Source organism: Rosa chinensis, chromosome 5 (assembly GCF_002994745.2).
Source record: "Rosa chinensis cultivar Old Blush chromosome 5, RchiOBHm-V2, whole genome shotgun sequence".
Classification (NCBI taxonomy): domain Eukaryota; kingdom Viridiplantae; phylum Streptophyta; class Magnoliopsida; order Rosales; family Rosaceae; genus Rosa; species Rosa chinensis.
This window is the reverse complement of record NC_037092.1, coordinates 79144885-79162198: the sequence shown is the minus strand read 5'-3', so window position 1 is coordinate 79162198 and position 17314 is coordinate 79144885. Positions and strand designations below refer to the sequence as shown.

Genomic DNA, 17314 nt, shown 5'->3' with positions numbered 1-17314 from the left:
GTGTGTGGTTGTTTTTTTTATTTGTCAATCACATGGTGTCCTCAAAGGCTTCCTAGGCCCAGAGACTAATCCGTGGTCGGGGATCTTGTCAGAAGACTTCCTCCCCCTGGCCACCAAGAATATACTGGGATTTAACTCCAATAAGCGTCGGCGGGATTTGAACCCCGGTGTGGGGGTTCCACACCTGGAGGCTCTTACCAACTCGACTACCTGTGGTGATTGTATGTGTGTGGTTGTTAAAGAATAGTCCAAGGAAAACCCGAAAAGGAGACAGATACTAATATGGAAAAATTAAAGCTGAATTAAAAGGACCAAAACATGAAAAGAGGATTACATTTTAATGTTGAATGCTTAATGACATACAGGCCCGCTCACCTGCGGGACGAAAATAAAGGGACAAAACGGGACAAAACCATCCCAGCCGTTGGATCTTAATTCAGTTGATCAAACGGACAAAACGGCAAACCATTAAAACAAATTTTTTTTTAACCTATTATCCAATCCCGTTTAGTCTCATGGTCAGTTACTTGGTCAGTTACATGGTCAGTTACGTGACCAGTTACTTGGTCAGTGACATGGGCAGTTACTTGGTCAGTGACATGGTCAGTTACGTGACTAGTTACATGGCCAGTTACAGTTACTTGGTCAGTGACATGGTCAGTTACTTGGTCAGTGACATGGTCAGTTACTTGGTCAGTGACATGGTCAGTTACGTGACCAGTTACAGTTACTTGGTCAGTGACATGTAACAGACATCCCAATTCACAATCACAAGTTATAATCATAATGCAAAAGAATATACACAAGTTCTGGGCAGTGGATGAATGAAAAAACATTCATTGAATGACAACCCAACTGATGCATATTACAATCCATTACATATAAAAAAAACTTGTGATTATGCTGAAACAAAACAGAAGAAAGATCAACTTCATCCTTTATATGCTAAGTGGTGCTTCATTTGATTGCTCAGTGGGGTTAATTTGTATGCTTGACCTGCTCATATACAATATCAATGATACATTAATAAGCATGAAATAGATCACATCAAGAAATAAAAGCAAGTGTTAGTAGTAAATAAAGTTATTACCCATTAGCATTGTGCTTCTCACATGTTTTTATGTTGTGCCCAGTTTTACCACATTTTCCACAGTTTCTCTGCCTATTCATTGCAATTTCTTTGGATGACTTCAACCTCTTCCCACTTCCTTTTGCCTTTGATTGAGATGGTTCTTCAATGAGTATTTCCTGAGGTATTTTTTTTTTTTTTGTGGATGGAAGTTCCTCAACACCCAGATTTGAGAGAAGTTCTTTAATACCAAGGCGAAGGGAATGGAGTCCGTCTGTGAAATATTTTGTTGTTTCTTGTGAAAGAGACGCCTCATCAATTACACCTTGTGAAAGTTGAGATAATTGAATATATCTCATCATCAATGACTTATCACCCACATCTTTCACTTCGACACCATCATCATCCCAAACTCTTCCAACTTTTGCATTTTTTGTCCACCTATCCAAGATGTATTCAATTGGCAAATGTACCATATTCATACTTCGAAAAAAGAAAATGATATGCCTACATGCAATTCCTTCAACCTCAAAGCCTCCACAACTACACTTGGCAAAACCAGAAACTTTGTCATGAACTATTTGTCGCAATTTCCAGCTTTGTTCATCATCTGCAGCCCTTAAAACATTATACACGCATTCATTTTCATCTTCCTTCAAAGTTTCACATTTCAAGTAAGCAGTACTCTTGACAACCTCATCTTGGAACCTCAAAAATATTTCTTTTGTGTACACCTCACGCATTTGCTTTTCTATGGGATAGTAAGTCCTTGTCTTTGGAATTTCATTACTATCAACATGATCACGAATCAGTTCTTCATGCCTTTGTTGTCTAAGTCCCCTTTTAATCCTTGTAGAAAAATCCAATAAAGAATTATTCACCGAAACAAATGATTTGAAGAATGAATGGTTACTCTCAACTCTTTGACTACTTTGCATACCCGCATGAAAGATGTGATTGCAAAATGCAGGGACCCATTTACTTCGTAGTTCATACATTGTGTTCAACCACGCATGATTTTCTTGACTACTTTGTTGCACAGCATTCTTCCAACTAGCTTCAAATTCTTCTTTAGTCTTGGAGTTATATACACTGGCTTTGAAGAGTCCATAATAACTTTGAGCAATCACAGGACCAAGCTTATCTCGAAATTTAAACATGATATGCCAAAGACAAAAACGGTGGAGTGTAAGTGGAAGAACTTGAGCAATGGCTTTTGCAATTGCTGGATCTTGATCAGTAATTATAACTTTCGGTGGACCACTAGGCATAGCTTTCAACCATTGTTCCAGTAACCAAATAAAAGACTCAGTTTTCTCATCACTTAGAAGTCCACAACCAAATACAATTGTTTGGCCATGATGGTTGACGCCAGTGATTGGAGCAAAGATCATGCGATATTTGTTTGTGTTGTACGTGGTATCAAACACAACAACATCGTTAAAGAAATAATATGCTTTTTTTGAGGTAGGATCAGCCCAAAAGCAACGATTCATCCTATTTTCTTCATCTCGGTCAACTTCAAAATAAAAAGACGGCTTCTTTTCCTTTTCTGACTCTAAGAACTCAAGTAGCATAGTTGCATCATGTCCCTTCACTTCTTCCTTTGAATCTCTTTCAAAGTTTCTCAAATCTCTGGGAATACATCCAACATTCTGTATACCACCTGCCACAGTCTCCATTATTTTGAATTGCTGACTTGTTCGAACATTAACACTACTTAGCTTTTCCATAAGACACTTTTTTGCCTTTGTAAGCTTGCGGTGTGATGGTAATAAATGTACTCTTTTGGGGGTTGTAAGTTCATGTGTATGAGCCTCCTCGAAGTCACTTACACACCAATTTTTGCTTGCCTTGTTAAAGACGATGTTCAACCTTGCCTTACAACCCATACGCTTTATTCCGCACCTCCTTTCTTCCATGGTCGATGAATGTTGCCGTCTTGAGTTCTCATAAGTCTCATCTGTTTTTCCTTCCTTGGAACATAAAAATTGTTTCCAAGTAATCTCTCCAGTCACCTTACTTCTCTTAGTTGAACCCATTCTCACACTAAAACCAATAGTCTTTGCATATATCTCATTGTAAAAGTAATAGGCCTCCTCTATTGATTCGAATTCTTGACCAAGCTGAAGTTTTGGTTCATCTACAACAGCATTCTCATTTGTCTCTTGTAACGATGGTTCACCCATCATAAAGCTATAGCATTATATTACAAACACCCTGTACAAACACAGCTATAATTAGAATTTCACCATAACAGAGTCAAAGACATAACACTAATAAAAAAGAAGTTAAAAACTAAACACAATTTCAATTCAAGCAGTTACTTGGTCAGTGACATGGTCAGTTACATGGTCAGTTACGTGACCAGTTACTTGGTCAGTGACATGGGCAGTTACTTGGTCAGTGACATGGTCAGTGACATGGGTAGGTGACCAGTTACTTGGTCAGTGACATGGGCAGTTACTTGGTCAGTGACATGGTCAGTGACATGGGCAGTTACTTGGTCAGTTACATGGTCAGTTACGTGACTAGTTACATGGCCAGTTACAGTTACTTGGTCAGTGACATGGTCAGTTACTTGGTCAGTGACATGGTCAGTTACTTGGTCAGTGACATGGTCAGTTACGTGACCAGTTACAGTTACTTGGTCAGTGACATGTAACAGACATCCCAATTCACAATCATAAGTTATAATCATAATGCAAAAGAATATACACAAGTTCTAAACACAATTTCAATTCAAGCATTTTACTTATATTATAATTGAGCTCTTCATGTATGCAATTGCATTTTGACGACAAAATTGTGTGAAGCCATGAGCTCCTCATTGAACAAATCTATGTTGACCGTTTGAGATTTTAGTGCTCTGAATTAACATATTGCCCTACTTGAAAAAGATTTTAAAAAAAAAAAAAAAAAAAAGCAGAAACTTTGACCGTGAGATAGAGAATGAAATCAAAATTAAGACAATGAAACCAAGACAAAAAGTATTGACCTTTTTGGGTCAATGAGGCTTCCTATTCAATGATTCAATCCATTCCATGGACAAAAAGTATTGACCTTTTTTTCAATTTCTTTTGACCAACTCTATATCCCAGCAAAATCAATACTTGCAAAAGAATACCAAAATTTTGACAATCAAATCAGAACACCAGAAATGAAATCATCAAACAAAATACGATGGCTCCATGATTCACCCAAACTGAAGAGAAAAAATTAAAAAAAAAAAACCCTAAAATCGAGAGAGAGTAAAATCTAAGAAAAATACCTTCAAGATAGGCCAATCTTATGATGATGAGGATGAGGATGAATCAAGAATGGTATATGGAGGTGAGGGAGGAGGAAGAACTCAAGACTGAACGTGGAGACAAGGGAGGAGGAAGAACCCAAGACTGAACGTAGAGTCTTGGTTGAGACTAAACGGGATTGGATAATAGGTTAAAAAAAATTTGTTTTAATGGTTTGCCGTTTTGTCCGTTTGATCAACTGAATTAAGATCCAACGGCTGGGATGGTTTTGTCCCGTTTTGTCCCTTTATTTTCGTCCCGCAGGTGAGCGGGCCTGCATAAATATGCATTAGGAAGAAAATAAACGATTACATATGACTACACTTGACATAAGATACCGTGCCTTATAGCCCTTTTTTTTTTTTGTGAGAGTAATAGTCAACTATTTTATTAAAATTAACAATGAGAAAAATTACAACTTGTAGATGTAGACACTACACCAAAATATAAAGAAATAAGAAAAATACTAGATGCAACAAAGCATCGGAAATAAAACCTAGCAAGGATACGAACTGATGTAATTAAGCATTTGATGAAGCACCGGATAGAATCCGGGCTATGTAAAACGGTACCAATAGTATGGTCGACCATACTTCCACGCAAAGAAATGCGTTGAATAGAGGGTAACTTTCTATCAAGGCAACCGGCGGTAGTGTGACTGACCTTGCCTACTCCACGCAAATTAATACGTTGAATAGAGAGCAATCTTCTACCTATGTAACCAACACACTAATTCCAAGAAGCAGAAATATTTAGGGCCAATAAAAAGTCTCCTGGATCCCAAATGCAAACCCTAACAACATTGGGTTCATACACAAATTGCAAAGTCTCAAGAGGAATGAATAACATCCTGCAAGAATGAAAAAGTAGGTATGAATTTCAGAAAGCCTAGTACATGTGCCTAGGTATTGGAAATGAAACAAACACAGATTTCCCATAAACTCCATCAGTGGCATCAGAGAAGACCCTGTTGACTCGGCCCCAGATACTAAACTCTTAACTCATGAACTGAATGACTAGTGTCAGCAGACTATTCGGAGCTTTCAGTTGAAGTAACAAACTCAAGATTTTGATATTTCCCCCAGTTCCATTAATACCTTTCTGGTGAACGATGCTATTGCTACAACTAGCTGCGGGATATCCACTGATTTACCACATTGAAAACAGTATCACTATTAAATCCCATAGTTATAAATCACTGAAATTTGAATCAAATAATGTCTAAATTTCTATTGGTCAGTGTCTCTAAAGGGTACATGTAGCTCATATTAATCCATTTTCATTCGAAAACAATTAGATCCGAGAGTACATTGTGTTATGTGAAGTAAGGACTAACTTGAATCAAAGAATGAGTATACTGGCCGGTTCCGCACAAAATGGTATGTTACAAGAAATATATGAGACAAGAATCACAAGATGAAGAAAAAGGTTTTGAACCTCTGGCTGGAAAAAAGGGTAAAAGGTAAATATTTTAGGAGAAATTTTAAAAAATAACCAATTTTGAGCCTTAAAGTTGAATTATGACCTTGTTTTTTTAAATTGATGAAAAATGACCATATGGAATGATAATAAATCTTAATTAGCCTCATTAGCTCTTTATATCTCCAAACTCCTCAAAAACCAATAATCAAAAACTTATAGTTCAGTGGTTCATAAAAGAGATGAGAGAATTTTTCCTTTTACTACGGGATCGTCTTCTTCATACAATGGAATTAGGAGAAATCCAAGAAAACCATTGCTCTATATCTTCTTCGCTCTCCTCTCTTTGGAGCTTTCTCTCTCATCCTCTTCCCACCCTTCATGTGACAAGCCAAGTAATCAGACGTATTTATAGAAAAGTTTGGGGATGATTTTTGTAACATAGGTTGAAGATACATAGCAATTGAACTAATTATAAGTGGTGGATGATACAATTTTGAAATCTCTAGTTTGAAATTCTCCTGCGGTGGTGAAACTGATTTCAATTACACAGATTTTGAATCATTGAGATTTGGAATTGAAATCCAAATCCAAATTAACTATCTAATGGGGCCTAAAATTATTCTGTTGTTTGACGTCCCCTAGTATAGAGCATACAATCGTAAATCCAAGGAGATGGACTTATCATCTTGACAATTCTTAACACGATGGAAATTTTATTAACTCTTCTAGTCCAACGTCATACCTAAAATGCACTTAAGCCTCTTGAAATGAAACCCACATGATCGATCTATATACATCTGTGACCAAATAAAGCAAAACAAAGCAAAAAAGAGGCACTAATGAGTTTTCATTGATATAGGAAACTGCTACTAAAACATAATCATATTCGTGCTAGCCAATTATATAAGATTATTCAACAATTGAAAGAAATGGCCACAAACGTATATATGAGAAGGGTGAAAAAAAGAAGAAGATAATACTGTAAAAATGATAGGAGAAGTCGTGGAAATTGAAAACTAGGAGAAAATAAATGGATTTTGGAACCTAGATTATAGTAATTTTTAAAACTAGGAGAAAATAGCCGTTGTTAGTTGTTACCCACGTGACAACAAAATTTTGACATCCCCTAAAATATGAGAAATTGTGAAAAATGACCTTTTTGGTCGTTTAATCTGATTTTTAACCCTTTTTTTTTTTTTTTTTTAAATTTAAAACCATATTTTATATCTTGATTATCCTTATGTTTAATCTAGGTTCCAAAATCTATTTATTTTCTCCTAGTTTTCAATTCCCACAACTTCTCCTATCATTTTTACAGTATTATCTTCTTCTTTTTTCCACCCTTCGATCTCATGTATACGTTTGAGGCCATTTCTTTCAATTGTTGAACAATCTTATATAATTGGCTAGCACAAATATGAATATGTTGTAGTAGGCTAGTAGCAGTTTCCAATATCAGTGAAAATTCATTGGTGCCTCTTTTTTTGCTTTATTAATTTGGTCATAGATGTATATAGATCGATCATGTGGGAAAAAAGAAAAAGAAAAAAACAGAACAACGGCTATTTTCTCCAGAACCCGAAACCCCCCAAAAACCCAAAAAATTCAAATCCCATATACACAGACCAAAACCCATTTCAGAGCTCTTCAAACCAAAATCGTATCCTCTCCAATTCAGCGAAACCCTTTCCTCTCCATTTCAAGAAAAGAAGATCTTTCTTCTCCACAAACCCTTTTCCTCAACACCACCAAACCCTTTCTTGAAGAATTCGAGGAATCCATTCAGAATTAGAGCAACCCATTATTCCATTGAAGAATTCCACAGACCCTGTTCCATTCTGTAATTGAGGTTGGTGAAGAAAAACCCCTTATTTGTTGTTAAAGAAAAATCGTTTCTTTATGATTGGTAACTATCTGGCCAATTTGAATTCCTCGAATCGTATATAGTCTGTATAGGCTCTTGGGTTTTGTTAAAGATTATAGCTTCTACTAGATTGGGAAGCACCAGTAATGAAAATTTAAAGCTTCTCTCTGTTTTCTGCATGTTGGTGAAGAAAAATTGTTTCTTTATTATTGGGTTTATTTCGTTGACGCTAACGCCAATTTGAATTCCTCTATAAGATATAGACTGTATAGGTTCTTGGGTCTTGTTAAAGATTATAGCTTCTTTGCTAGATTGTAAAGCAACAGTTGTTTAGGGTAATGAAATATAAGGCTTCTCTTTGTTTTGTGCATGTGTGTGATTTTGGTCTCTGGTTTATCAAACCCATGGGGATGAAAAGTGTGTCTTATCTTTTGATCATGCAATCTGTGGTAGATTTATAAGTTGTGCATTGTGCTATTACTCTCAGGATATGTTAATACTAGGCTAACTTGGGCTACTTCTCTTTTCCCTAGCCTCCCATTGATTTGATTCGATCAAAGACCCTATCCCTTCAATAAGGTAGTCAGGAAGTACAGACCATCAAATTAGTATTGCATTGAAATGAAAATGATCTTTTGCAGTAATAATGATCGATGCCATCCTGCCATGGACCATTTCGTGTTTGATCGAACACATTTCTTGCTTTGTATTTCTTCTGTTAACATAGGTTTGTGAGTCCTAACTGTGGTCTTACTGTCTTTCAGTTTCTAGCTGAAATGAAGAGGAAGCACTGTGAATGTTGCCATGACATATGCGATAGTTAAAGTTGTTGCACTGGCTGTAGCTCCAAGAGAAGACTGGAAAGAAAACTTGGAGACTGTAATGACCTGCCACCAAAGGCTGAACTTGGAGATAGCAACGATTGTTTAGAGAGGATTCTTGTAGAGCAGCCACTGAGGATGTTAGCTCAATACCAGATGGTATCAAGACAGTGGAAGGCTCTCATTGGCCAACCAACATTTCAACAAATCCTTGCTGAAAAATCTGAGGCAAACAGCTTGTTTGTGAGTTATTTGAAGACTGATAAGGTAGGAATTGTAAGGCTGATTCACAACCGATATTCAGTGACCAATTATAGCCTCCCTCCATCTAGGTCTGCACTTCCCCTTAAGAATGTGTTAGGGTCATGCTACGGCTTGGTATGCTTGGGAAATACCAGCCGAGGAGGATACAGAGCTGAGGAGGATATACTCCTTCTCAACCCCTGCACAAAAAAATTGAGATTAATCAAGGATACAATACATTGTGGACTGGAGAGGGGGCACTATGGCCTCGGTTTTGATAGAAAAGCACAAGATTTCAAAATTGCGAAAGTGTGCACTCCGCTGGTTAGGCACTCCAAGAAGAAGCTCACTCCAAAGAGGGAAGCAGAGATGGTGCATATTATAATCTACTCATGGAAAGATTCTTGCTGGCGTGAAACTTATTTTGAAGATTGGGGTTTCAATTTGGTTCATTACCCGGGCATGTTTCTTGACGGCAAAATCTACTGGCCAGGGGAGGTTTGGGAGATGCAAGGGATATTTCTCAGACCACAGGGTCACCAAAACTCCTTGGTAAGCTTTGATGTGTCATCTGAAACGCTTGGCTGCATAAACCTGCCAGACGACCTCCAGTCTGAATATTGCAGCTTTGGAGTTGTTGCTCGACATTGACTGCATGCGTCTGCGGAGAAAAAACTGAAGTTTGGCAATACACAGAGAATAATTTCAGAAAGAGGGCAAGTTTATCGACTTACAGAAATCATATGTCTTCTCGCCTCCAGCCTCTATATCAGCTAGGGAATCTCATGGTTCTACTTCACAATGGCAGGAAAGTTACTCTATATGATATGTCTGACCACTCCAAGCTACATGCTTTGGGTCTTGACAAGTGGGTTCATCAAGGTGCTTACAATGGAAGAGGGCCAAGAATGGAAGCAGTGCCATTGGTTGAAAGCTTGTTTACGCCAACCTTTGAGACAGAAAAGGCAAATTGTGAATAAAGGTCAGCTCAAACTTCTTTTTGATGTGCTAAACTTCTTCCATATCCACTATAATTAATTGTATGATCTTAACATTTCCCCATAGCTGCTTTAGTGGATTTCTGTCCTATTGTTTAGCATTTTACAGATCCCATATGGAACTTAGAGAAACTCTGAGTAAACACACACCTGAACTATGATGTATTCCTTTTGCAGTTATCCAGTAGAGGATCACAGATCACATGGCGCTGATGCTGAAGGGTGATTTGGAGATGAGGAGAAACTTTTGATCTTTTTGGTTATACAGATGGATATTCAACATTAATTGTTCCCAGCAGGTGGTATTCGTTTATAGTAAATAGTGAAAAGGGGATATAACCCCATACAGAATACAGACTGAAAATATTGTTTGTAATTGCTTGAGAAGAATCTAATGAACATGGATTTGACTTTGGAAGTCATTGCAGTGGATGTGTCTGGCATGGAATAGGCTGATCTTAAGTTTTAGAAGAAGTTATAAATATGGTTTGTTTTCTAGTGTTGTTGAGTTATTGACAGCTCTGGTTGATATTTAGAATTTGATGTTGACCACTTCCTTTTGAGCATCACCAGTTTTGATGATGAATCTATTGTACAGCGATTTATATGTGCTGTTACAACACCCGTTAGCCATCAGGTTTATCATATTGTTTATAGTGGTAGTACAGGTGTAGTACAAGTTCATCATGTTGGAAGGAGTCTAGATAAGACATATTCCCCCAATTCAGATGAAAATAGTAGCATCTACACTGCCTGTGTAGATCTACTAATCCATTAATTTCAATGAGTGGCAGTCAACAACATATTGGTACAACCAATATATGCTTCTATTAGATCTAAAGAGAGGACATATTCAGTACACAATGATACCCCAAACCAGAAGAACTTACTAGTTTTACTATAGCTTTCATTATCATAGAAAACACATCAGAAAGAACGCCGATCCTTCAAGATAGTGAATCTCTTCCTCTCTCAGTTGAGTTTGATCCCATAGACACATCTAAGTTGTTTGTAGAAAAGACAGATAGCAAAATAGTTGTGTTTCTTTGAATCGAACAGATCAAAGTTACGTTATCTGATATAGTGATAACAAACTACGTACTGGTCCTTAGATAAGCTTTGAGGAGTTGAACCTTTGCACTTTTTGTCCATCATGAGATATAAATCAAACTCAATGAAGTAGATTTTTGAAATCCCTGGATCTGAATTATTACCAGCATTGCTACTGTATAGTTCTTATAATGCCATGGAAGAGGTCACTTCCTGTTGGAGCTAGCTAGAGGCATAAGTACATACAAGTTTCACTTGAATCATTGATTATCAATGAAAGCCCTTCACAGATGCCTGCAGTTCCTTGAGAATGTAAGTGAATGCATCCTTTGGCGAGCCAAAAACAATGGCAGCCATTTCTGAAACAGCCTGATGAAAATGAATCAAAAGAAAAGAGAGAATAAAATAACATGATTGATCGATCAGTATTAGACCATATGCGACACAAGCTAGCAAGCTATTTTGAACAATATGACAGACCACCTGTGTTGCTGGTATCGTGAGTGCATGGTGCAACTTACTCTTCAAGTACCTGGAACAATCTGACTGTCCGGAACTGATGAAGCAGTTTTAAGTATATACTTTTTGTAGAAGAACCAAGTCAAAATGACTGCTTTGAGACCCAAAAAAGATATATATATTTTTTTATTTTTAAAAACGCTATTATCACTGCTTTTACCAGTTACAAGGACTATATGTTATAAAAGCATTCAGCAAGAATGGATTGAAATGACAAAAAACTCGATCATTATTAAACAAGCAATATAGCCACTACAAGTTTACAAGTTACAACACGTACATACAAATCAAATTAAAACAGTTCGAGTACACTACTTGAAAGCCTGGATATATAAAGCCTCTTATTGGGAGAAATGTGGTTCCCTCGATCAATGCTGCCAATGCAAGCATGGATGGCAGGCTTCCTCAATGCTGTAAGTTGAGAAATGTGGTTGTACCACCAAGATGCGTTCACTTATATATTCAGGTGCTGGTTGCTTAGACGGAGCTGCATCTGCATGCATAGTGGCATTGCCCTTGAACTGAAGTATTCATCCAGTTTCTTCAGGCCAAGTTGATGTCATGAAACAATGTAACTGCCATTGCCAGGTACGGAGAAAACAGTTAACTATTTATATTTCTATAGCAAAGCAGCAGAGACTCCCAAAAGTACAAGATCTAGAGAAGATAATAAACCTAATATCCTAGTGAATACAAAAACAATTAACCTATACCTCTGTGGACTAGGACTAGGAGTCCTTAATCATACTAGGAAACAAACATCTGCAGGAAAGACATGAGCTGATGAGCTTAACATTTTGCACGTCTTTTAATCTTTCTCAGGTCTTTTATTCTTTCTGTTTGAATGGAGTATAAGTTGTGCCTTCTTTTTTTTTCTCTTTTTGTTTCTCTTTCTTCTGATAAGTGTATATATGACATGTATTCTTAATTATACTTTTCTTTACTATAAAATCCTGCATGTATCACGTATATCTCCAACAATGTTATCCACTTATCCTCGTTATCCCTCTACCTTGCAATTGGTTTTAGTGACCTAAATACAGCATTTTTCGTGAACTCGGTTACCATAGAGATCGAATACAAAACAATAATTTATATGGGACTTTTCCCTTATTTCATAATTTTAAGTAATTTACAGTGATTAGCAAAATTTGGCTCTGATATATATATATATATATATATATATATATATATATATATACACAGCGGTTCTCCACTGCAGACGTCCGCAGTTTTTCGATCCGTACGGATTTCCAGTTTTGACCCACTTTCCGATCACATTTTCACATCTTAACCGTTCAGTGTTTAGGTCCTAATGTATAGATCACCTCTGCAAAATTTCAGCCAATTTTGTGATCATTAAGGCATTCAAAACTGCAAATTACAACAATATATACGAACGGTTCCAGTTCGACAGATTTGGTTCGTTCGTGTAAATTGCAGTTTTGGATGCCTTAACGATCACCAAATTGGCTGAAATTTTGCAGAGGTGATCTATACATTAGGACCTAAAAACTGAACGGTTAAGATGTGAATGTGTGATCGAAAAGTGGGGAAAACACAAAATCCATACATTTTTGCTTAGGTGCGGATATCCGCACCTAAGCAAGATTATATATATATATATATATATATATATTAGTTGAAGGCACAAGAACATCGTGCTTCTCTGTACATGCATCTAATAATCTTCAGATATTCTGTCGATCTCTGTCTAATCTTAACAGTTAATCTCACATAACATTGTATTGTCAATTTTTATTTATTTATTGAGTTTCAATTTGAATAACATTTAAGGAGATTTTAACAGCAACCGAGTTAAAAACGGATATGAAAACTTACGAAGTAGGGGATAGCTAGCTAGGACCGGTTACCAATGGTGGACGGAGGAATCATAGCTTTAATTCGTATCCTCAGATAGTGTACAATTGAAGACAGGTGACACAGATTCTGACAGTACCCATGCCGGCTGTACATGAAACTCTTAATAGAGCTTTATACTCTTTGGAAACCATCCTAATTTCTATGTGTTCATCATGAAGAGATTGGGCCAAATTCCAGTTCAAGACAAATTTACCTATTAGAAATCGTTACAACTGAAACATCATTGTTGTGCCAAACACAACAGTCCATAAATCAGAGGCTAGAATACATATGCAAATACTTATTAAGAAAATAAAGTAGAGCTTGGAAAGGGCAACGAAGCCTACCAACATGTTCATAATTATAGTCCGAAAATGTGCACCCCTCTACCTGTTGTGTATTTAATTCCACAATTGTTGTGGACTATAGCTATTCTGGAAACACTTGGATTGGGTATGATATACATATACCAAAGGTTCATATATATGCAAAAGGGAATTCAGGGTCTACTTGGCTACGCTGCATGGGTCATTTCCGTCGATTCCAATTGGACTCTTTCACAAAGAGGTAAATAGTTCTGCATTCCTACAGCCATCTCACACTTACACCTAGCCATTTCATATTTTTTAAGAAGTTCGATCAATATTGCTTAATGTACTAATGCATAATTCGATCATTGTCTGTAGTTTTGTTTACAGCTTCTCGTAGGTGCTGGGGAACTATATATACTAGCTAGCTTATCCATTTCATACGTACACGAGTAGAAATGTATTTTTGGTTGTATACCAGCGTATTCCGAAAATACAGAAGTCCAATAGACACATGTACTTCGTCAATTTGGCATTCTTAGTTTTAACTTTCCACCAATAAACTCAATATTCATCATTTGCAGTATGTTATTTTTCATTTCGAATTGAATAAATAAATAGTCTATTTTTTGTGTTCTCTCTCGCTCCCTCTCTCTCTCTGTTATTTTTTTTCTTTTTTTGACAGTCAAGTTGTGACTTCATTTTAAGAGATTGATACCATGCTTTTTTTTTTTTTTTTGAGAAAAGGAAAACTTCGTTACTAAAGGTCAGAAGACACGTACATCAAATGCTGTCTCATACTTAAATCTAGATGGCACAAGCCGCTAAGCAAAAGGCAAGTATCTTCACTGTTAACACATATGCTCAGTTATTGAGCTTAAAAATACAAGAAACCAAATTCTCACTACTAACCCCCTTTGAAAAGAAAACCTAGTCGCCTAGATTGATACCACGCTTGAAATGTCTTCTCCGCGATGTACTTAATTAAATGAAACATATTTCACACGTCAGCTTGATCGATGAAAGGTCGGGTGTGATCTCATTCACATTCAAATGAATTTAAGCTTCAAAAATAATAAACTCACAATCCTCCCATATATATTTATAACATCCGAAAGTATATCAGACATATTCATGCAAAACCAGAGATAAAAATTACCCTTTTCTCTGAAAACTAAATATAAAAAGGAATAAATATTTACCCCTAACTATGGGAGGATCATCAGCAACTAGGGCTGCCACTTGGTTTGGTAATTATCAAACCGACCGAATACCAACCGATGTTTTAAGTTTGGTAAACTGACTTTTTGGTAACCGAGACCGATAAAACCGAAATCAAAAGTTACCGAAAAAGTTGGTTTGGTTTTGATAAATACCGAATCTACCGATTATCTAAATATTAGCTTTATATACTATGCTTTTCAATACACATACATGTATATTAAGAAATAAACATAAAAATTTTCATAATAGTATGAACATTACTACATATACTACATTAATAGTACATGTATTTTAAGTAACCTAGTCAAAGATGGTTAAATAACCTAGTTTTATTGAAAATGACTCAAACTTGATGTCATATATACAAAAGAAAGTTATAATTAGGAGATAAGTACTAAGTTTACGACTATAAAATTGAAGAACCTAGTTTTGTTGGTACTAATTTTAATTACAAAGAATTAGTTGTTCTAAAGTTGGTAATACCGAAAACCGAAATACCGAATTTGGTAGTTATGATTAAAAACCGAAAATTTTGGTTGGTAATTGGTAGCTCAATTTTGAAACCGAAAGCTTTGGTTTTGAAGTTGGTAATACTTATAACCGATTCGAACCGACCGAGTGACAGCCCTATCAGCAATAATGCTCCCGCTCCAAACTTAGACAAGAAAAGAACATATAATAGTAAATTAACTCAGAGATCGCCCAGTACTTGAATTTTTGAACTAAGGACCCTACAAGCAAAACAAGCAGTTTACACAGATTTAACTCACACTAATTTTTAAAAGCGATGGATGTTTGTGTGAATCAATTGGCAATACATACACTTTTTTTTTTTTTGAGTAAAATGAGGTCAGCCCCTTATTGAAATTGAAAGATTACAACGATACCATGCCAAAAGGCATAAAAAAAGAAAATAAACAAGGCAAAACGAAAAGATGCAAAAATTGCTTCTGAAATACAAAGAATTAAAAATGCAAGAGCAGCAGCGCTGATTTTACACTACGAATTGCAGCCGTGTAGTGAATTGAGTAGTCGGTGGTTTGACTACCCATCGAACTCCAACGCACAATTTGACAAAAATCAACTTGGCGCCAGAATGAAGGCACTCTCCCACCTAAAGATCAAAGCCGGCCAAGGGTGTCAGAACATGGCCATTTTGGCAGACGATCTTTCACGAACAAATATCATAGAATTGGGTCCTGGATCCAATAGTAAATCACATGAGCCCCAATCAATTCTAGTGAGTCATAAAAAGCCCACCAAAGATAGTGGGCTGCAGACCCAACCCAACTTCCACCCGGATCCCTGCCGCCGACGAACAGGGTACCAGCGCCGTCACACTCTGCCCTGTGACTTTTAGTAAAAGAAGCTGCCATACTGCTATAGCCATCGCCGACCGCCAAGTCGCCGCCGTTGTAGCCCCGAAAAGCCCTGTCCCAAACCCGAATCCATTTACGCATTCGGCGCCGATCACTGAACCTCGAAGCCCACGACCAGCCCCACCGCGAATCCCCCCGCCTGCATAATCCCTTGCTGCCAGACCGCCTGCAAGTACCTGGATCCCACAAACCCCAAACGGTTCCACCGCCATCAACCGCAGCCCAATCCCACCTAACCCCTGCCACACGACCCAAATCAGAGCAGCCACCATAAAAAAAACAACATCGAATCCTCAAAATTCTCACACCACATTAATCCATTGCTCCCGAAAGAGACTAGGGCAAACATACATAGGCCGAAGCCTAAAGAGATCTCCAACAATGGAGTAGATTCAGGCCGCGACAACCCCATAAGAGGTGCCGCTCCTTAAATCCTAGCAAACTAGAAATTTCTTATCCTTGCTAAGTTGCAAAATGTCACAAAACCAAACTTTCAAATGTGTGGCACTACATTTCCACAGCCCGGCAATACATACACATATATAACTGTTAAGAGTATATACATCCCACATGAGAAAAATCGGACCTTACTAGTGGGTTTATAAGGGTTTGGGCCACTCCATCCATTGCCAATTGGTTTTGGATGTGAACCCCAGATTACTTTATCATGGTATCAGAGCGGGTTACCCACGTGTGTGTCTCACGGCCACACGGGCTCCACGTTACCCAAAGTTGTCCACGTGTATGGCTTGAAAATTCGCCACACGTGCGGGGGCGTGTTGAGAGTATATACATCCCACATGGGAAAATGGGACATTGCTAGTGGGTTTATAAGGTTTGGGTCACTCCATCCATTGCCAATTGGTTTTGGATGTGAACCTCAGATTACCTTATCAATAACCCTATGAAATGTTATAATTGGGCTCATTGGAATTATGCAATACCAATAACCACAAAAATCCGTGTACGTGAACTAACATCATTCACAGATTTATGTGTGAAATCTAAAACTTTTTATCATTCAATCACACTACTATATATCCATGTGAAAAAATATTATTGACAGTTTTTTGTATGAAAGCTAAACCACTTTATTACCCATTCACACTGTTATCCGTGTGTACAACAATGGTAGGAAAGCTTTGAAGAGAACACCTTTCAATAATGATGTTACATCACCATGAAAGTTTCTGGCATTCGTTCACTTTGTCAGTTGGATCGATATTTAACTTAGACATACCATTCCTTCACCTTTTACTATAGT

General features: G+C 37.2%; 1 protein-coding gene and 2 long non-coding RNA genes across 3 annotated transcripts; 1 reads left to right on the top strand and 2 right to left on the bottom strand.

Moving 5' to 3' along the window:
* Positions 1-1086: 1086 nt before the first annotated feature.
* LOC112164163 (protein FAR1-RELATED SEQUENCE 5-like) lies at positions 1087-3258 on the bottom strand. Its single transcript, XM_024300394.1, has one exon. The coding sequence runs from the start codon at positions 3256-3258 to the stop codon at positions 1087-1089; it is 2172 nt and encodes a 723-aa protein (XP_024156162.1).
* Positions 3259-7300: 4042 nt separating this feature from the next.
* Positions 7301-10125, top strand: LOC112201757. The gene is made up of 3 exons (XR_002936887.2): positions 7301-7630; positions 8410-9691; positions 9885-10125. It is a non-coding gene; the product is annotated as an uncharacterized LOC112201757 (long non-coding RNA).
* LOC121049523 lies at positions 9237-9999 on the bottom strand. Its single transcript, XR_005800624.1, has 3 exons — positions 9858-9999; positions 9444-9658; positions 9237-9370 (listed from the first exon to the last, which is right to left on the bottom strand). It is a non-coding gene; the product is annotated as an uncharacterized LOC121049523 (long non-coding RNA).
* Positions 10126-17314: the final 7189 nt, after the last annotated feature.